Here is a 22,911-nt window from a genome sequence, read left to right on the forward strand (position 1 = left end):
AAAAACCACAATGTCGTTAACCCGACCTAAGTCCTCATGTAGACAGAGCTAGGTCAATGGAAGAATTCTTCCATCGACTTAGCTACCCCATCTCGGGGAGGTGGTTTTACTACAGAGAGGGCAGAACCCCTCCCATTGCTGTAATAAGTGTCTATACTGAAGCGCTACAGCTGTGCCATTAGCATTTTAAGTGTAGATATAGCCCTACTGCTGGGGAAATGAATGCCACTCTATGTGCATTTCTATGCAGTATATATATATGAGGGAGGGAGCGAGAATGCATCTAACATACTATACATATATATATGTATAGTATGTTAGATGCATTCTCGCTCCCTCCCTCATCCAAACAGACAGGATCCAAAGGGTTGAGGGCAACCAAGATGGTTTCTAATAAGTAGATCGATAATCATAGCTCCATAACTTTTATTCCTTCCTTATTTTCTGTCTTTGTGCAAAACAGTAAGAAGTGCTAATTAAAATTGAGATCTTCCAAAAAGCTGGATGCTTGCTTTTGCCTCTTATAACAATTTATTTCATTTCAATATAAGAAATATAGTTATTCACAAAATATTAGCCCTACTAATTTACTCCCCTAAAAGGAACAAAAGACAGAGACTCCATGAAGTCCACTAGGAACTTCACTGTTGCTACTGATTGTATGTGGAAAGTGCCCAGATACTACAGTGATGGGCAGCACTATAAAACCCTAAGGTAGACAGATTTACAACAGTCACATGAGTCTTTATAATTAATTCTGTAGGAGTGAGATTGATAAAATCATGTTCCTAGTCAACGTATGTCACTAAAACTTAAAAATGTCACTGTAAAAGAAAAAAAAAGTTGTCTTGTATATTGTGGCAATACAGCTATCATTAAGGAATAAATTGCTCGAATATTTGGTTCCTGCACAAATCTCTATTGAACCCCTCTCCCCAGCTACAGCATAATATCCTAGTGCCCAGCCATTAATAGATTGAATTAACTCCTCTTGTGCTAATGTCCCATGCATGTCTCAGGCTTTTTCATTATTTTCAAAGCATGCAGGATGCAGAATGTATGTCTCCAGTGTTCCACAAGCATCCTTTTTCCTGGATGTATGTCATACACCCAAAGGCACCGGAGTGGCTAAATCAATATGCTCTGCATTCTTTCTCAGATAGCTGTAGGAAGTGTTAGGACAGGGTAGCTGCTATTTCGATTTCCATGTCATATATAAGTCGTTTTGAAGTCCTGCAACAAAAGAACAGTAGCCCTGTGTGGGAAGGATAGTGCTGGCTTTCAGTACATGTCTCTGCCCTTGGTTTTTAAGTCTGGTAATGCCAATACTTGCATTTTAGTTTGATGAATCAAAAAAAGTCCCTGCATCTGAATTTCTAGGGATGAAATGCTGCAAAGATTTGTTTGTAATAGGGAAAAAAAATTCTCTCTCTCTCTTTTAAAAAAAAAATCCCAACACTGTCTTACAAAAACAATCAAGTGATTTAAAGTTACTGGAGAGCCTCAAATGTTAGATTGCTACAATCTGAGAGTTCATGGGGGAGTCTGGGTATCATTGCACAGAGCAATCTCAACTTAACTTGAAATGCTCTCAAAATTGTACTCTGCTGATTGTAAAGTGTGCTGCACAGAGTCATGTCCAATATCACATTCACTTCCAAGCTGAAGTGCACTTGAAAATCTGGAAGTCTGAGGGAGTGTAGTGCTGAGTTATTTAAATGAACTGCTTCTCTTAAAATTTCCAACAGCTCTTCAGGTTTGAAATGATTAGGGTCCTAAGCATGTACAGTTCCAGCTGATTTGAAATGACTCTAGTGGTTTTTTTTATTTTTTTAACATACAGTCTGTAATTCATTTTGAATGAAGTCAAGCGACAGTCTGTTATGAGAGTTCTAGATATTTGAAGCCAAGCTAAAACTTAACATCAGAGGCTAAGGGAAACGTTTGACTCTGAAGCAAACAATTATTGTCCTCAAACCAGACCTTCAAAACCATGTTTATGAATCCTTCTTACTAACTGAGGTGATAGCAATAATATAAAAAAGGTGGAAACTACCCTGGAAACTGAATAAGATGTCCTCCCGTGCTTTTAAACTCCCCATCACCGAATTCTCATATTAATCACTTTGAGATATCCAAAACTGCGTTTTTCTTTCTAATGTTCATTAAGGATGACCACAAAGCTTTACAACCTGTTTAGAGAAGGGCTCTATTGGCGAAATTCACCTCTGTGCAAAGGGTTTAATTGTTGCATAGGCCTCTGCACAGAGGTGAATTTCAACCTATATCCAAATTCCTACTACCCACTGGCAACTGAAGGTACCAAAAAGATAACTCTGGTCAGACACAGATGCTCAGTGTTAGAATTTTCAGAAGAACCATCTTCAGAGGGCAATACTTCAAGGACAGCTGTGTCATCATTTCTTATGCTTTTGGGGTTGAGCTTATAAGAACAGCTGTACCTACACTTTCCAGTAGGGTCTGTATATGACAGTATGCTCACTTTTCCACAAAGGCTTCCAAACTTTAATGTACAGAGATTGCCCATTTTTCTAACTCAGTCAGCCCATCTCCATTTGATAGATTATTTGACAGCTGGCTTTTTGTTTTATATTAGTTGTATTTTGATACGTTGGTTTGAAGAACTTCTGTTTCGCGTTAATTTGAACTGTGGAGGGATGTGGTGATGAAAGACTGTACATCTGAAGCAGAACATCAAATGCATTCACTAAAATTATTTGACGTTTCACTCAGTGTGTGATAAACAAACATCTGGTATTTATTTTCTGGGATGCAAACTATTTTGTAGAAGTTTATTGCGCTTTGTGTGGCTGAGTGGCCGTTATCTGAGCTAGCCTACACAATCCACAATAGTGACATCATGACACGTCACTTCCAATACCAGGATTTTATTTTTGATTATAGTATCTCGATTGTTCTTTTCTTGAGTCTTTCCCTGCCTTCATTCAGATGAAAACTTATATCCCTTCTCAAAAATAATGCATTAGGGCCTGATCCCATGTACTCTGCTTAGGGTGTTACTTGTTACAATGAGATTACTTATGTTGGCAAACATTACACTTGGTAGCAAATATATAAAGGATTGGGTCCTTAGCTTGCATGAAATGAGGAAAATCTCAAATATATCATTTTTCTGGGAGAGAAATGGTCCTATCAAGGGAAAATAGTTGTTCTTGCTTACTGCATAAGACTTCTTAAAGCAATTCCTGCCCTGTGAAAGCATATTGAAAGATGCTGACTGTTTCAGCATATGAACTATTGCCTCACTATTTATTCTGCAATGCCTCTTCGCATCCAGTAAAAATACTTTTTATAGCTGCACTATTGTCTGACAAACTATAGGAGTCACATTCCTGAGATATAGATATGCAAAATGCTGCACACATATTTTTTTCAAAACCACTTAAGGAGGAGGACAAAGAAGCATATGTAGCACTGTGCAGTAAATCATGTAGCAAATCTCTGCAAACTGCTGGTTAAAGAGCAGCATGTAGCTTGCAAGCCATGAAATGAATATTACTGCTTTCTATAATCATAGATAATCATGTCATAATGAGGAAGGCCTTATTTTCAAAATGAAAATCTGCTTTGCTCAATATAATACAGTCCACTGTGGCGGTCATGGCAAGGGAATTGTTACCAGCTTTTAACACCCTTACTGTAGGCCTGGGCAACAGCCTGAGAAAATAAAGGACAAAGGGCTAGAGTTTGATTAACAACAGGAAGCTATTTGTTGTGAGCATCTCTTGTGGCTTGAAAAGCTGTATAATTCATCACTTAACATTGCATACCAAAGTAAATATTGTTAGAGAATTGTGTCATTTCCTTAGATAACACAGATGAACTATGGTGGTACTTCACTGCCCTACTATTTACTACTCTAATTATGCAAGGGTTGATCAGCATTGTCTTTCATTAGCATACCTTTTTTTTTAGCTGCTGTTGATTTGATTGATCACTTTGGCCCATGCTGTGTGTAGAACTATTATTCAATTCCTTTATTTATCGATATTTAAGTCACATGGGTTACAGCCTTTAATTGAAACTCTAAAGGAACTTTTAATTTACTTGGCAAATCAAATTAATTACAATAGTCTTCATCCCTGAAATTTGTGGTCATTACAAAAGTACAACTCCTTGACTCATTGACTTCCACTTTGGCTTTAAGTGAGTAAAATGTATCCTCTTTGTGCAAAACTCCCATTGATATTAATGATAGCTCCATAAGGAGAATAAGGAGAGAGTATGGCCCTTAAAGAGGGATCTATCATGCACCAATGGACTGAATGGGAGCTTTCTCATTGACCTCAGCAGGAGCAGGGCCTAAGTGCAGTAGTAGAAATGTATACTCAATGTAAGTATGAAACAGATGATGGGGCAAACATTTGTGTCAAAGGAAAAAATATCACAGCGAAATATTCTTTATAGTCTTAGCTTCGAGCCTAAATCCCCATTGCTGCTTTGTAACAGTAAAACTTAAATGTAAAGGAGGCTATTGCATTCAGGCACTGACATTGGTGTTGCAGTACTGAGTACAGAGAGATTTTTCTTAGAGGCAGATTAACCAGCTTCTATAGGAGAAAACTTTGGAAAAGGATGAAAAGGTTTGGCTGCAAGGTATAAAGGAGCTTCAGCAACTGTCAGCACAGTGCTTGCTGAAGAAAGAAAAATGCATAAAGTGTAAGAAAAATGAAGTCCAAAACGAAAAAAGAAAAGACCTCTGTTTTTTGACTGAGAAAAGATAATGCTTGTGTGGGCTGTGTTGCATCTGGATTCATGGCACATTCTCCCACTCTTATGTTAATTTTTTTTTGCATAAATCAGAAGCAACTAATTAAAAAAGAAATATTTAATTCTGACATGTTCTTTGAACTGGTGTTCCATCTGGTTCTATTTGAATAGTAAAATCTGCTGTAGTTGTAAAAATTGGCAAGCAGCACTCTGGTAAAGAGAAACAAAAGAGACTCAGTACAGCAGGTTAATACACTAGCATTTCAACTTGAGACATTTCCAGAATTCAGCATACCACATCGCTCCAGTATGGAAAGTATAAAGATCAAATGTGAAAGAAAAATGCTGTTAGTGAGGTGGGAGAAGCACTGCCACTGGTCTACATTAACTCGGTGTGATATTTATAGTGTGAGTCTTTGAAAAGAGTTTGGATTCAAAGTACAGGGAATGCAATGTTATGATGAAATGGGCTAAATGTATTTGATGAAATGCATTCATTGCATACACAATGCTGAGAAACAAGTCTTCAAATACTCATTTCTATGTTCTACTAAAATATATATTTTTAAAAATTTATGAAGTAACATAATTATATTCAGAAGAATCAGAAAAATACCTTCTTCCTAAGTTATCTCATACCTGATAACTCCTTAGAACCTGGACACTAAGATACAATAAACTCTGATAACAAAGAGAAGAAAATGTAATAGTATTTGGATTTCTATGGACTCCAGAATCTAAGTAATCAGCATCTTATGCAATTTGAAATCTCCCGGTAGCAATGAACAGAAAGGCTGATGTACTTCTAGTGCTTTAGAAAAAGATTGTTTTACGTCTTCAAGAAGCACATCTAATTGTGAAATATTACTTCTTTTAAATGAAAACCTTTGCTTCAACTCTGCATTAACTTGCAGATGGATACCTAAGACATGTACAATGACTGGGTCAGAAAAAGAAAAAAATGTGAATGGCTCTTTTCTCCAGCTAAGATACTTAGGAACCCTTGCTGAGCAATACACGATTCAAGAACTTAATACTTTTAATTAACGTTTTTGAATGCTTATTTGTAATTTACATTTAATTTTAAACCTGAGTTTAATCCTGTGATCTGGAATGAAGACAAGTACTTAGTACAGTCTGAATGTAACCTTCCCAAGTTTGTGTTAGAGACTATAGAAATGGGAAACTCTATAGCAATACTTACAGAACCGGTTTCTTCTAATAGAAGATCATAATTATAGGACTTTTTCAAAGTTAATGAGTAACTAGCACTCACAAATGAAATGCAAGCACCCCAAAGTCTCCCAGTCAAACTGCTTCCCATGTGAGAAGCTGGGCTTTGTGTGGGAAGCAGTGAATTTCACCTATCCAGCACTGTTGTGACATTCTTTTGCCAGTTACAGTAATCACAGGTAATCACGTCCCAGAGGTATCATAGGGCGTAGATACCAGGACCTTGTTGCCTAATACATTTTGGCATTCTGAATCCAAGTACATTACTGTACACATGTAAACACACACAAATAACCTTAGCTGCCCCCTATTTTCTGCTTTACCACCGACACTAATGCAGTAGGAGGACGTTGGTAAGCATGAGGAAGAGATATATTATAATGGATAAAACTTCTACTGACTTAGATTTTGATCTTCCAAATAGATCTGCCTGTGTAGCCACTGACATCCAGAAAGAGACCCAAAGATAGATCTGATATTCATGAGCATGGGAGTAGGTAAGTACTTTTGAGTTACATGGGCATATCCACAGTTTCTTGTTATCTGTGAGCAGCTCTCGCTTTCTCAACATTTGGCACAATCTCTGCAAATCAGGCAATTGCTCACTTTCTGCATTCATTTTTTCTCTTTTAAAGGGGGCTGTCAAGTTTGTCAGGCCAAAAAATTGACTCCCCATTTCTAGCACAGCACATGGTGCATGTTGTTTTTTGTTTACTGTTAGCCTAACAATAAGTCAAGTCTTTTAAAAATATATAGGCTTCATGCTTTCCTCCTGGGGGGAAAATCCAGTATCTATGGTGAGATGCTGTGGTCACTGGCATGCTATAAACAGAGAGAAAGAGAGAGAGGGATAAAGTACATACATAGAAGGGTCACCTTGCAGTGTCTGTGACGGGTTGGATCACAGAAACCCCCTTGGGAGCTGCCACCTGATGTGCAAAGACTACCCCTGCTTCTGTTTTCCCTGCCAGCTCAGGACTCCAAGACCCTGTCTTGCTGAACCAGATACTCCCGTCTGGCTCCAGACACAAACCCAGGGTCTGAATCACTTGTCCCAAAGCTGCTAATTTACCTGAAAACAGCTCATAGAAGTGTGCATGTCTTTAGCACTCAGATGCCCAACTCCCAATGGGGTCTAAACCCAGATAAATCAGTTTTACCCTGCATAAAGCTTATGCAGAGTAAACTCATAAATTGTTCACCCTCTATAACACTGATAGAGAGATATGCACAGCTGTTTGCTCCCCCAGGTATTAATACATACTCTGAGTAAATTACTAAATAAAAAGTGATTTTATTAAATACAGACAGTAGGATTTAAGTGGTTCCAAGTAGTAACAGACAGAACAAAGTAAGTCACCAAGCAAAATAAAATAAAATGCGCAAATCTATGTCTAATCAAACTAAATACAGATAATCTCACCCTCAGAGATGCTTCAGTAAGTTTTTCTCAGACTGGACACCTTCCAGGCCTGGGCACAATTCTTTCCCCTGGTACAGCTCTTGTTGCAGCTCAGGTGATAGCTAGGGGATTCTTCATGATGGCTCCTTCCCTTCTCTGTTCTGTTCCACCCCTTTATATATCTTTTGCATAAGGCGGGAACCCTTTGTCCCTCTGGGTTTCCACCCCCCCTCACTGGAAAAGCACCAGGTTAAAGATGGATTCCAGTTCAGGTGACATGATCACATGTCACTGCAAGACCTCATTACTCACTTGCCAGCACACACATATACAGGGAGACTCACAGGTAAACACAGTCATCTGTGGATAATGGTCCTGTTAATGGGAGTCATCAAGATTCCAAACCATCATTAATGGCCCACACTTTACATAATTACAATAGGCCCTCAGAGTTATGTTTTATATTTCTAGTTTTAGATACAAGAGTGGTACATTTCTACAAATAGGATGATCACACTCAGTAGATTATGAGCTTTGTAATGATACCTTACAAGAGACCTTTTGCACGAAGCATATCCCATTTGCATTATAGTCACTTATTATCAAATTTTTATAAAACTATCCCAGTTACATTATATTCACTTATTATCATGTTTTTATAAAACCATATAGACTGCACAACGTCACAGTGTCCTTAGTATGTTCCCTCTCAATTAATTTAGACTTTTTTAATATTCTCAATTTAATATTCCCACAGGTATGAGATCTGGAAATGCAGCAGAAGCCAAGCAACATTGGCATAGATCCTGTCATATAGGTAACCAACCCCTAAGTCGGTGGTTCTCAACCTATTTACCATTGTGGGTCACATCCAATACTACCTGTATGGCCCTGAGGATGTCACATAGGCTGCAGCTCTGTGCTGATTGGGCCGCAAGTGGCCCATGGGCCATAGGTTGAGAACCACTGCCCTAAGTGGTGATCTCTGAGCCCCCTCCTCCCTTCTGACAGCATTTCTGAAGAACCTGCCCTGCTATTGGCTCTCTCCTGGTGCTAAAGGAGGGGAGTGTGGGGCTGGGGGAATTGCAGAAGGAAGGTAATTGTAATTCAAACTATATTAATTGCCATGAGGATTTAACTTGGAAATCTTTCAGTAGCTGAAGGGAACCTGATGTGTTGAGTGGCCGTTCCCCAGTCCTGCCCTTCTCCCAGCACAACCTGTCTAGCTCAAACCATGCAGATTTCACGTTGATGGGTTTCCAAGGGCAGGGGATGATGCTATGGAGCTGCTGCTCCACTTCTCTGTGCTCTCCACCCTGTTCCTGCAGAAGGCCCCTCAAGCAATGTGAAAGGGACATCTATCTATCTTTAGCATCTTGGTTTCTGAAAGCAAATACCAGAGTAGATTTCCTGAGGTAAGGATGTCATTACATAGAGGACCACTGACAAGGAACATCAATTCTTCTGGCCAAACAACATTGATAATACCACTTTAAAATTATTTCCATACTACAAGGGTCGTGTAAGTCCAGAGCAGAACCTGACCTTAATCGGAGTTATATTGGTAAATCAAGGGAAATGCCTAATCTAAAGCGTGTTTTACTTTAGCCACTTCATTCAGTATTAAAATAATCTGCAGCCTTAATATAGTTTGTTAAAATATGCAGCTGCCTCAATTCATACCATAATGGGACAAGCTCATCCCTGGAGTAGCTTCAGTTAAGCTACACCATGAATGAATTTGGATCAATGCATTCAACATAGGAGGCTGCAAAGGAGAGAAGGAACAGGCGACATAGGTACAGCTGGTTGTTAGAAGTTATGTGTAAACAGTCTCTGAAGAAAAGCCAGTTGTTCCTGAGAGCAGATGAGGTGAGTCTCTGTTTAATGTTTGGTCAGCTATGTGCTGGAAGCTTTGTTTATCAGACAGCTATGAAGTTTGCACTGATGCCCCTTTGAAGATCATTTAAAAAAATAGAAAAAAAATTAAACTTTCATAGGTGAGCCAAAAATGGAACTTTCCCCCTGTAGAAATATACCCTTCTCCACTCCCTATCTTCTGGGGGCAGAGGAGTAACAAAACATGGGAGAGAAGTTGAATTGCCTTGTGAAGGGCAGGTATTTACTACATGGAGAGAATCTCCTTTGTCCTTCCACCTTACCTATTGAGTAAATAAAAGTGTAATCTAGTGGCAAAAACTAAGACAAAAAGGCAGGGAAACACAGGGACATATGAGGCAAATAACACAGCAACAGAAACCCTGGAGCATGGTTGGGGGAATAGGGATGGACCCACAAGACCCATAAAATCCTCAGCTTTATACCATTGTACAAGTGTGGAAAGAACAGGCAAAAAATGCCTGATAGTCTCAGTGAGATGCTCTGCAGTAAAATAAATATGTCCATCATCTTCAGAATGATGGACAGGCCCCACAGGCACAAAGCTCTCTGGCTCAGTAACAACTATCCTTATTATAACACACCTCAGCTGCGTGTTCTGACCCACAGCCCCATATTTCTAACTGTTACCCTCCATCATTCTCTTCCCCCTTCTGCCACTGCTGCAGTCTGACACCTGCCCTGTCTTGCAGATTAATTTTATTTCTGTTGCACTTAAAGTCAAATCCTGCTCCTTCCTTCATATCTACAGATGGCCTTGGCTGCAGTGGAACTGGTGGGATTCCACTGCATGATGGTGGGAGGCAGAACCAGAGGAGCCCACACAGGGGCTCTGCTTGGCTCCAAAGGGGCTTTTTTCTTATACCTGTGGAGGAATGTGATGGGGTGTACTTCCCACACTGGTTCTGAGAGGGCTGAGATAGGACAGATGGGCCCAATCAACCAATTAGGCTGCAAGCTGGGAAAATTAAGGGTTGGAGGGAAGCCCTAATTAGAAGGAGGCTCACCTGAGCAGAGGTGGGCTGAGCTAGTAAAAACTCAGGAATCTGGCAGCAGTAAAGGCTGCTGGGAAAGTGTGTAGTCACTCTCTGGGAGAAGGGAGGAGTGTTTGGAGTCTGGGAGGGTGGCAAACTCAGAGTGGGGGAGTGCCAGGTGATGGTAAGGAAAGGGCTCATGGAAAGGCGGCAAGGTTGAGAATGTAACAGACCTGGGCTGCTGATTAGAGGGTCTCTGAGCTAGAACCCGGAGAAGAGGGCAGCCTGGGTTCCCCCCACTAGCCATTGAGGTAGTGAGTGGGAAGATTGCCTAGGACTGAGGAAGTGGCAATGAGGTGGTGAATGGGAAGATTGCCTAAGATTGCTGAAGAAAGACTTTGATAGCCCTGAAGGGGGAAAATGTATATAGTGACCTGGCTGGAGGGTCAAGCCACAAAGAGGCGGCAGCAGCTTGAGTGAGAGAAACAGAGAGATGGTGTGCAACTATGTGAAGGCACATTGCCCTTGGGAAGTTAATCCCTTGAATGGCCAGGAGGAGGTGCCATTCTAGCAGTGAGAAGAACACCCTGGCACAGGGAGATCTGGAGCTGGGCTGGGAAGCATGTGCATAGCTAGTAGGTCCTGATTATGTTGATCCACTGGCTCCTCCATAATGGGTGACATGACCAGAGTAGCCTATTGCAATAAGGCTACAAGTGCAGCCTTGGCATGCTCCCATATGCTGGAGATAGGATTGCCCCCTAAGGCCCATAGGATCCCGCTATATCAAGGCTGGCTGTCAAGGTCAACAGAGGGGTAGGAAGGTTTTTCTGTCATACCGCAAACTGTACCTATCATGGCTTGTTACAGCAAAGAATCTTGTGCAGTACCGTGAGTGTCCCCTCGCCACTCTGACTTCCCAGGGACAACGGCAAAGCCTGGGGGTTCTCTTGGCTTGAACTGGCTAATTTAAATGCTTGAAACATTCCAAATGTCATATGTTCTGTGGCTCTTCTACTATCTGGTTTCAGTATGTGCCTTTGTCAAATTGCATCATTTATTCCCATGTCACAGCTTCCTCCTGGTCAATTAACCCAGCTCCTGGCCTGTGCCATCTATACTCTGTAATAATATCCAGAAAGGAAGATTCCTGTAGCATTCTTTACCTTCATGCAAACATATCTTAAGAGCATAAGACACCCATAATGATTTTCCTCACACAACTGAACAGCCAGCATTGCTTGTTATAATTTGCTGGAGTGGCATTATGAACTGTAAAATGACATGAAGTGAATATATAACTTGTATTCTTAGAAGGGGGAGGGGGAAGAATTGACAGTTACTGTGCTTTCATGTCAATGCACTCCCTAACGATGGGTAAAGCTCAGCACTAAAGCCTGTGAAGTTCACCTCTCAGGCAGCCTTTCAAAGATTGGGAGGACTTGAAAGCTGAGTTTTTCCAGGTTTCATCTTATCACATGCAGTAGTATGATGCACTTCACTGCAATGCAAACTCCAAAAGAACCAAAAACAAAAAAACACAGGCACCAAGGTTTATACTTCCCCAAGCATTCATGTGAAACATTTAGATAAGCTTGCTCAGGAAACCCAACCTAAACATCTGCCTGATGTAAGAATAACCCTGTTAAAGAAATTAATGTGCTGTGCACCAGCCTATATAAATACTGACTGTATTTTTAAGTGAATACCTGATAAGGAAATAGGCCAGTTACACGGCTGAATGCCCAAGGCACCAAATGATGAAATGCAATTATTTTCAAACTTTTGCAGGAATAAATCTGCTGTGCACCAATTTATATCAGTTCTGCATGCTTTTATGTCACACTTACAAAGGGATAAATATTATAGGAATATAGATAACTGCAAATTTAAAGAAATAAAGACAAATGTGGAATGAAAGCTCCATTTCAGAAGTCCCTATCATTCTGCTGAATTACTCTGTATACAAGAAGGTTTAAAATCATTCTATATATTTTCTCTGCACAAGAAAATTAGCAGTAAATACACACCGGATACCTTAACCAAAGGAGGCTAGTGAGGGCTCAGTATTATTTAAGGGGCCTGTTCTTGCCCCCCTACTTCAGACTTAGGTTTACATGTCCACAAGAGGCATGTAAACCCCAGAAGCCTTGGGAAACTCACTTTGTATCATATCTTCTGATCCTCCTGAGGACAGTTGGGCCTATTGACTACCCTGAGTAGGTGCTCAGATGCCACAGAGATGGGTTTGGTATAAGAATCTAGACAGACAGACCAGAGAGTAAAAGGGGGATAATAGGGGACCTGCGCCATGGCCAGAAGCCTGCTGCTCAGTCTAAGTACTTGTATAGTTAATAGACATACTGTACCCTTTTCTGCAAGCAACCTGCATGTAGAGGGCTTGTTAAATGTTACAGGAGAGAAGAATTGCACCGCTAAGGAGCTACTGTCCAGGTAGGTGGAGGGAAGAAGAAATTGCACCGATACTCCTGCCCAGCTGGGTGGATGGAATAAGAAACGCACTCACAGATGTCATTGCCTGACCAGGCAGAAAGAAGGAAAAATGCACACCTCAGATATCATTGCTGAGCTGTATGGAAGGAATAATAGTTCCACAGAGATTGGAAGGAATATTTTGATAGTAACTTGCATATTCTGTAGTAAATATATACAAAAAATGTCCACAGAGGGCTTGAAAAGTTGTATTGGCATGAGAATTATTAATAGTGTAGGTCACCAATGAGACTAGTAATGGGCAACAAATCTCAAAATCACACACACACATTGGTCTCCAGTGACTTCTGTTTAACATACCCTCTCTGGTATTATGCTCTTTTTGTAGCACTGCAGTCTTTTACGTTCCCCCTTGAAGGGAAGTGGCTAAGATCTATTACAGAGGCTCAGAGATGTAAAGGCCTGTCATGTTTAGGAGTGCCTGGTTTTTGCTCAAGGGCTTCAAAAACAAGATAGGAACGTCATTTAAATATAAGAATTTTATGTGTTACATTACACACAGTGTAACTGTAGGTCCTAAATGTGAACATTAAATGTACTCTGTAAAAATCCAATTACTGGTGCTAGGGCAGAAATCAGCCATCCCTTTTAAAGGAAAGTTTTGAAAGTGCAGTCATAAAATCCTTGCATGTTATGGATTTCATTAACATTGTACTCCCCTAGGATTCCCAATTGTACAATAACAGGAGTTCTTTAAATTTTAAATACCACAGACAGGAACAGATTTCACTAAAGCCAGATGTGGAACCCTCACCCTGGCCTTCTTACTGGTTCTAAGAGCTGGAACTGTTTGGTAATTGATACCTATTAACGTGTTTGTTGTTTAGATTACAGAAATGGAAACACTATACTATTTTTCCCCTGAAAAGATATGTTAATAAGGGACACTGGCATACATTTCAACAGCAGTATCTTGCTCTTGATTAAATTAAAGGGTTGTTTTTATTTATTTAAAAAAAAACCCTTCTATTTAATCACAAAATGGAAACCTACTGTGTGAAACATAAGTGAAATAAACAAGTAGGTTTAGCTTAAGGTCAGGAGATAGTAACATTCCATTGAACAATTAACTAATTTAAGGCTTATTTTTGGTAACCATTGTCACATGCGTTCCTTTCATGTCTTAATTCTATTCTTATTTGTATATTAATAGAAAATATTTATATGATCATTTAAAATGCACTGGAAGAAACTCAGCCCAGGCTGACTCCACTGGAGACAATATGGTCACCCCTAGGTTCAAGTTATTTCAGCAAATTTTAAACATTTGTAAAAGAGTAACAAGAAGTAGAGAAAAAGCTATGTGAGATGTAGTTTTGCTGTTGATCTTTTGTCTGAGCTTTTGACATATATTTCAAAATGAAAAATAAAAGAAAGCATTCATTTAGCACAGGAGGGTGTGCAACTGATGTTCAGCTGAGCTTAAGAGTTAGTGAGAAATATTTTATGGGCACAAAGGGAGAATCTAGTTTTCCTACTGAAGAATAGTTCATATGTCCACAGCTGGAATTCATGCAGATCTTTGTTCAATGAAATATTACAAGCAGCCACCATTTTGCTAATTTTCTTCAGTGAAATGGTCCCAGAGACATCAACACCTCAAGGAAAACAATCATATCATATGCCCTCTAGATATCCCTCTCCAGATATGGAACTGGATTTTTTCTTTTAGCAAAAATATTAACCTTGAAGGGAGGGGAAAAGAAGGGAAAGGAGATTAGTGGTATTTGCCACATACAAAGAATGGCAAAACAAGGAAATAAATAATTAGGGCTACATTTTCAAACACCTTTGCATATGTACAGCTGCACACATCTCATTTATACACCTGATTTGCATATGTGTATCAGGAATTTAAAATGATGTTGTAGCTATGTCAGTCCCAGGATATTAGAGAGACTAGGTGGGGGAGGTGATATCTTTTATTGGACCAACTTCTGTTGGTGAGAGCGACAAATTTTCGAGCTCAAAAGCTTGTCTCTCTCATCAACAGAAATTGGTCCAATAAAAAATACTGCCCCCCCCCCACACACCTTCAAAGGCAGATATGACCACTTAGCCACCTAACTGTTCATGCATAAATTGGGGTCTTACAAGTGTGAATGGATCAATAAATACACACATTTTTGAAAATCTTAAAGCAGTGGATCTTTATCCAGCTAGTATTATAAGAGAAGTGGTTTCAACTTAGGGTATGTCTACACTACCCGCCAGATCAGCAGGCAGCGATCGATCCAGCGGGTCTAGTCTAGACATGATCAATCAACCCCCGAGCGCTCTCCTGTCAACTCCTGTACTCCACCTCCGTGAGAGGCGCAGGCAGAGTCAATGGGGGAGTGGCAGCAGTCGACTCACTGCAGTGAAGACAGCACAGTAAGTAGGTCTAAGTACGTCGACTTCAGCTACATTATTCACATAGCTGAAGTTGCGTAACTTAGATCGATTTCCCCCCCCCTCACCCCCCAGTGTAGACCAGGGCTTAGTTTCAGGTTCAACACTGATATATCATTCAGCCTGTTTTGCTGGTTCTCTGAATCCCAGAGTTCCTACTGTGTGTAGTCAGTATAAGAACATAAGAACGGCCATACTGGGTCAGACCAAAGGTCCATCTAGCCCAGTATCCTGTCTTCTGACAGTGGCCAATGCCAGGTGCCCCAGAGGGAATGAACAGAACAGGTAATGATCAAGTGATCCATCCTCTGTCGCACATTCCCAGCTTCTTGCAAACAGAGGCTAGAAACACCATCCCTGCCCATCCTGACTATTAGCCATTGATGGACCATGCTTTATTCAGATAAAATCCTGCAACACAGGTTTATTACAAGCATCACCAAAGGATGTTGAATCATAATACACAACATTCAAGATTTTCACAAATGGCTGCCTAAGTCCATGTTGAGGTATCTGATATTCAAAAGTGCTGAGCAGCTGACCCAGCAATTTCAACTGACTTTAGTGGAAAGCACTTAACCCATTGTTCCTCAGTTTGTAATTAAATAAATAAATATGATCATAATACCGATGATCATTTAAAATCAGTCACATATGTCTTCCTGCATTTCAAACTTCCTGGGCCAATTGGGATGAAAAAGGAATCAAGCTACTGAAAATGATGCGGGACCAAGACACGGTATCCTCGGCTCCAACTCGCTAATCTGTCTGGGCTGCCAGTTTGTGTGGCTGCTGCCACTGCAGAATATAGGTGGGAGCAATGGGTGCGTCCTACTCCTTCTCCCCACCTCACTCCCAGGGCCTGATTCTCCTTCACACTAAAGCTCTGGTAATGTAAAGGGGCCTCAAATTTACACCCATTTTGAGGCCTCTTTACATTGCTGGAGTGGTGTAAAGGGGCCTTAGTGTAAATCAGAAACAGATCCACAGAGTATGGGTGCATACATCTGTGCTGTTTGCATGCTCCTGCCCCAGCCACATAACCGCTCTCTGGTGAATTGCAGAGACCTGCAATGTAGAGCTCCTCTACAACAGGCAGGTTGAGTGGAGTTTTCATATGTAGTATAACAAATCTTTTAAAAGGATTTTATGTTATGGGCTCAATCATGTCAACTAGACACAGCCCTGCAGTGGGAGCAGGATGGGTATGGAGCTGTTTTGGCTCAGATGGCTCTAGGATTAATTCTGCTTCAGAGAGACAAGTCCCCCTGGAGACCCTAGCACCTGGGGAAAATTGTCTGAGGCTATACCACTTCAGGTATAGGTAGGGCCTGCGAGAGGTCAGCTGACAGTGTGCCAGTATGGAGCACACGGCACTCCACCAGTTTCTTGGCTGGCATAGCAGCGGACTGCAGCCTGAGCCCACTCTAAATTATGTTGAGGCTTTTTCGGTCCCTGGCTATGCCAGGTTTGGGGTAATGGAAAGGTGGCTTAAAGTCCCAAGCATAAAGGTTAGAGCAATTTAGGACTGAGTCCATTTTGTTATATTTTTGTTATAAAAAATAAAACATTAAAAAAAAAGCTTTTTCGTGGAAAGATCTAGTTCTTCAGTTAAGGGATTAAACTATATATATGTAATAACTATAAGCGACTAAAGCACATAAGCCACATGAATTAGATTTGACTAACCTGCTTGTTTTGATTATGAAGCAACAAATGCGTAAGTGACAGAAAGAAAGAAAGGCAGCCATACAAACAGATGAAACACATGGAATTTGATTCTGATGCACTCCACTCTTTTCCCACACGCATTCCATGGATTTCAAGCAGCATTGATTAATACCAAGCCTATTACTTCTTAGGTAAAGATTGGGAAGTTTTAACTCTTATTTATGGCTAGTTAAGGGAATAAGAATCAACTGCTTTTTTGCCACATACAAGTATTACTAAGTCCATCACTTACAATTAGCAAGTTTCCAGCAATTCAGGATATGTCTGGGCCTCTTAAGCAGGACTCTTGAGAGTCCCATTGTGTGCAAAGAATCAGAAATGTAAGAATTTTCCTTTCTTGCTTCCCCTTACTGACGGCTGCTCAACATGCTTTTAAGCTTTCTTACACATTGCAAACCTCACAGGAAGCAGCAACGTGAACATTCTTGTTGATTGCTAATGATGCATTGTTTTTGTATGTCAGTTAGTAATTTCCTATGGAAAACAACAGAAGCAGAAAGAGAGCTCCACATATTTAATCTGCTGTAAGCCTTAAATACAGCATTATTAATCTGACATAAGTGAAACTTCTGGCTGTTGCTGTCAGCAACAGAGTTTGGGTCACAATTAAAGCAAGAAGTTAAAAAGACTCAAATAATGCAGATAAGTGTGTATTTTTTGTGTGTGCGTGATATTAGGTATATAAATATTAGTATTAGTCTTCTAAAATGAATTTGGTTTTATTCCACAATAATTAATATGAATACATCTAACATGTTCAGGAATGATGTGACCAGCGAACTATGGACCTGATCTTGCAAATACTTTAAAACATGAATAGTCCCACTGAACCCAATGAGAGTCTTCAGGTGCATACGTGTTTGCAGGACCAGGGCTTATATCAATAGTTCTTTGGCGACAAGATTACCAGTCATACTAAAGAATGTTTTGTTTTGTGATATGGAAGAATAGTTACTAAGGGCAAGATTGGGAACAGTGAACTCATTTCATTTCTGACATAATCTAGATTTGGATTCAGGCCTTTAGAAGTGAAATTCTAGTCCATTAAGCATGGTACCACATAACTCTAAGTATTATCAGTTAGAGGGATAGCACATGCTCAGTTTACTGGACCATTTCACTTTAAGTGTATGTTAAACTAATATTGACTTTTCCACTAAACCAAAATCTCTGTTATTTGTGCCCAGAAGACTGAAAAAACAATAGACACAGGAAGCAAAAGAATTAATCTTCTTGACCTTTTCTTTGTTATACCTTCGGGAGTCAGTCTTTTTGTGTGTGTGTATAACAGGAAATGTAAGATATTCACTTGCTACAGTTCTTACATTAAGCAGAAATATTTTACTGTATTATTTTGTATATTCTTTACATTTTCCATTGCCAGCTTGAATGCACTCCACAGAGTTTTATTAATATTGTCTCTGTAACATTAACTTCTTACCTGTATCCATTCTCTACTGGAATCGTCTCCAGGGGTCCATCCATTTTCAGCGTAATTTAGCCGGGACCTTTCTGAAGACCAGTTGGTGCTATACTGGGAGGAGACAGTGATTTGGTCAGAGTGAATTTCTCCTGATTCCATACCTAGTGGTTCCATGCACTGGAAATCTGAAGAAAAATAAATTACCATAATTACTATAGTCAGCTATTTCAGTTTAGTTTCAGGATAATGAGAACATGTTTTCCTGTTCTGAATATGAAAAACTAAAGATTTTTTTTTATATGTGACTTTGAATTCTTCAGTAACTTTAACTGAGGCAGTACTGGGCTTGTAGTGTCATTCTTAACGCTGTCACTTGAGTTGTCATGGCAATTCCTGCAATAATAATGCTATACAAATATTTTTAGCCCAGCATTGTAGCCATTTCAATACAGGACAATCAAATTATCTTTCCTAGGATAGCAAAATACTTCTGTGGGTGGATTTATAACATAAAACAATGTATGCTTAACCTATAAGAACTGGAGCAAACAAGTCAGAAGACACATCAAAATTTGTAATATATGACTCTTTGTAATGTATTAGAGTCAAATATAATAATACTTTACAATTTATTATTACAAAGTCCATCAATTTTCCCCACACCCTGGATATGAGGAAAACAAACCAGGTTTGAATCCAGCCCAGGTGTTTAATGACTAAAAGGTGTTACCATTCCTTTGATAACTAGTTGTATGTTACATGAATTGATGGTCCCCATCCAATCTCCGTAGAAACAAACATTACCATGACAATTTAGCAATAATTGGCTGCCTAGTTAGTAGTCTACGGACTGGCCAAAGGCTGAATGGGCCATGGGGACTAAATTATCCTCTGACCCATGGAGAAGATTACTCCACTCAGGGTTGAGGCATATTTACATGGTGGTGTGGGGATGCTTGCATTTTTACTGCCTATGCTATATCTGCTGGGGAAGAGGGGGAGAGGGGGGGAGGGGAGAGAAAGGACTTTAGTTTCCGAATCTGTAATCCAGTGCATTTCATACCCATCCTCTCTAAACTGGAGGTCAGATAGGCCAGTGCCTTTCACAAGCACTAAATTTAGACTAGATACATGCAGTAAAATATCTAAAAACCCATTGCAACAGAAATATGACTGGATATGATTTTTCTTTTATTTCCCGTAATGCTGTTAAATATATTTAATTATTTTTATGTAACTGGGAATCTTTAATCTTATACTGGGGAGAGGTTTCCTTGTGTTGCCATCATGATAAATGGCCCACAGGAAAACCAGGATGTCACCTATAACTTTAAAAAAATCAACAGTTTTGTATTGTGAGACAGCAAACCGGAGTGTGGTAATAAGAGCCATTAATTAACTCAGGGCTAGAATAACATGTTTGTACACAAAAGAGTAACACTGAAGGGGAGGAATTTTAATGGATGAATGAATGAAAATGCTTTTAATTGAATTGTGACAACTAGCACAGTTTGCAAATGTGTATTTTTCCTGTGCAAAATTTTGACTTTTCAGTTAAAAAAAAAAACCCTGAAAATTTTCATGCAAAAGCTTTTGGCTGAAAACCAAAAAATTCATTTGGGAAATGCTGTCATGGTGCCTCCTGGAAATTGTAGTGTGGGTGCCTCGTGCCCCAATTCTCCTATATGGGTTGAGCTCCCTGGCCAGATTACATCTCCCATGATTAGGGTTGCCAACTTTCTAGTCGTACAAAACCAAATACCCTAGCCCCACCCCTAATGGGAGTGCGGAGCTGGTGCTCAGGGTGGAGGCAGCACGCGGAGCCGCATGGTCCCCCCGCCTAGGAGGTGGAACTGCTGGCTGCTTCGGGGGCGCCAGCCAGGACAGGTAGGGACTAGCCTGCCTTAGCGCCGCAGCACCACCAACCAGACTTTTAACGGCCTGGTCGGTGGTGCTGACTGGAGCCGCCAGGGTCCCTTTTCAACCAGGCGTTCCGGTCGAAAACCAGACACCTGGTCACCCTACCCATGATGTACCACATTCTCCCCAAATCCTGAGCCACCAAAATCAGTACCAGATTTACAATGGTGCCAGTGGTGCTGGGCCCACACTTTGAAGGGGCCCATTATAGACCCGACTAACCCATCCATACAACTGGATCTGGCCCCTCGCTCAGGGCAGTCCAGCACCCAGGCCTGGCTGTGTGAGTGGTTCCCTGCCAGCAGGTCCCGCACGCCACCCAACAGCTGGGCTCTGCTATGCAGGCTGGGCAGGACTCTTGGGGGTTGCATCCAGGGGGTCTGCCCCACTCCCCAGTGCAGCTCTGGCTCTGAGTGGTCTCTGCCATCCACCAGCTGTGGGACCCTCCCTGCCTCCCCGGGGCTGAGATGCCTGGGACTGGTGCAGAGACTGGGCAAGTCTCAGCCAATGCGCGGGGGGGAGAGCAGCACGGGGGTGAGGGGACATGGCTGGGCTCTACCAGACAAGTGGGTTTGGAGGGAGCCCAGCCTGGACAGGCTCTGCTCCCGCTCCAGCCTGGCTGACTGCGTTGCTCCCAAGGGGCTGGAGCGATCCCTGTCCTGGGACCGACCCGAGCCGTGCTGCTGGCTCAGCCCAGCAGGCATGGTCACCTCCCAGTGGGGCTGGTGAGTGCATCTGGGGGGTCAGGGCACAGGTTTCTGTAGGGTGCGGGAGATATGTGTGTTTTGGGGCCCTGGGCAGTGTGGGGGCTGGTGTGGGAGTGCTGGTCATAGAGGGGTGGGGAAAGTCTGTGTATGTTGGGGCACTGGACAGTGTGGGGTTTGTGTGGGATGCTGTGCAGTTGTGGCGGTGGGGAGATCGCTGGGCAGTGGGGCATCGGGGGCTCTGGGCATAGGGATGTGTATGCATTGGAGGGTGCTGGGCAGTGTGGGGTCTGTGTGGGGTGCTATGCAGTTGTGGTGAGGAGTGTGTGGGGGAGTCTCTGGGCTGGGGGGCGCTGGGCATATGGGTCTGTGGGGGATTTCAGCGGGGGGCACAGGGCATAGGAGTCTGTGGGGGCGGTCTCTGGGTATGGGGAGTGTTGGGCGGGGGGGTGTGTGTGGCGCCCACCCCGAGGAGAAGGGGCAGGCCAACGTGCATCTGGCAGCTGCTGCTGGTTTGTAAACAGTGCCCATGCACTGGGATGGGTGGAGCGGGTCCATCCCCGCCGCACTGTGCCCCATTGTCCCTGGCCAGCCCCTCGCTCCAGGGACCCCCTCCCCTGGCACCATACTCCATTGCCCCCATGGGGGCCCACAAATATGTTTGGCGCCAGGCCCACAAAAGATTAACCCAACCCTGACCACAGTACTTTGTGGGAGCCCCTGGAATCTCAGCCGAAAACAGTCATGACTGCTTGGGGTAAAGGAGCGGTTGCCTTAGCTTGGAGCCAGTAGCAGACTCTGTATGTGGTTTAACCACGAGAGGGAACAAAGACACACCCTATTAGCATGGATTAAACAAGAAATCTGTTTCTGTGGTTACTGAAACCTATTTTTACTGTTTCACTGTGAATAAATGTGCATATATATATATATATATATTGTGGCAAAGTACCTTCTTCTCCTCAGGAGGCTCAGTCCTTTTTAGCCTTGGAGACACAGGCTTGGGCAAGGCAAATCCTTGCAGGTAGCGCAGGGTTTGGCTATTCCTTCCCTCAGTCAGCCCCTTGTGCTTGTTTATCTTCCCTTCTGGGGACAGAGTGCAGCCTTCCTTGCAGGAAGGGTTCAGAGCCTTGCTGCTCCTAACGTACTGGCAGCTTCCCTGGTTCTCTCCCTCTCTCTTCCCCCCCCTTCCACGCCGGGGAGGGTTTAAAAAGGTCCCAAGCAGTTGGAGCCAGCTGAACCTAATTAGTTCCCTGGTAACCCCTTGTCCAGCTGAACCTTATTTCCCCATGGTTCTCTCTCCTCAGTGGCTTGGGAGAGGCCTTTTTAACCCCCTGGGACTGATTACTACCCCCTTTGTAGCTGTTTGTCCTGGGTTTGCCACATATCCCCCCCCCCCCCCCGCTCAACACTACGGGGTTGGGCTACTTGGGTCGGAAAGCAGTGCACTCTCGACAGGCCATCCGCATTGCCATGTTGGGTTCCAGACCTATGTGTACTGTGAAGTGGAAGGGTTGAAGCGACAGGAACCATCTTGTTACTCTCGTGTTTTTGTCCTTGTTTTGGTGCATCCACTGCAAAGGGGCATGACGTCATCGAGATAGGCTGCCGCGTACTTTCCATGGGGTCGCAACAGTTTGTCCATTAGCCGTTGGAAAGTAGCGGGGCCCCATGCAACCCAAAGGGGAGAACAGTGTACTGATATAGACCTTCTGGAGTTGCAAAGGCTGTCTTCTCCTTGTCGGCCTTGGCCAGGGGGATCTGCCAATAGCCGTTGGTAAGGTCAAGGGTAGACATAAACCGTGCCTTTCCCAATCTGTCAATCAGCTCATCTATCCTGGGTATAGGGTAGGCATCAAATTGGGACACCTCATTGAGTTTGCGGAAGTCATTGCAGAACCTCATACTGCCGTCCGGCTTAGGCACTAAAACCACGGGACTGGACCATTGGCTATGAGATTCTTCAAT

At 42.1% G+C, this 22,911-nt stretch overlaps 1 protein-coding gene across 2 annotated transcripts in view; it reads right to left on the bottom strand.

The window, feature by feature from the left end:
- NRP1 (neuropilin 1) overlaps positions 1–22,911 on the bottom strand; it is a 142,677-nt gene that overhangs the window by 45,511 nt on the left and 74,255 nt on the right. For both annotated transcript variants that reach the window (XM_065398538.1, XM_065398537.1), the window contains exon 7: positions 18,338–18,504. In XM_065398538.1, the coding sequence (XP_065254610.1) occupies positions 18,338–18,504 (167 nt within the window). The remainder of the gene's footprint in view (positions 1–18,337; positions 18,505–22,911) is intronic.

The sequence above is a fragment of the Emys orbicularis genome, chromosome 2 (genome assembly GCF_028017835.1).
Source record: "Emys orbicularis isolate rEmyOrb1 chromosome 2, rEmyOrb1.hap1, whole genome shotgun sequence".
NCBI lineage: Eukaryota > Metazoa > Chordata > Testudines > Emydidae > Emys > Emys orbicularis.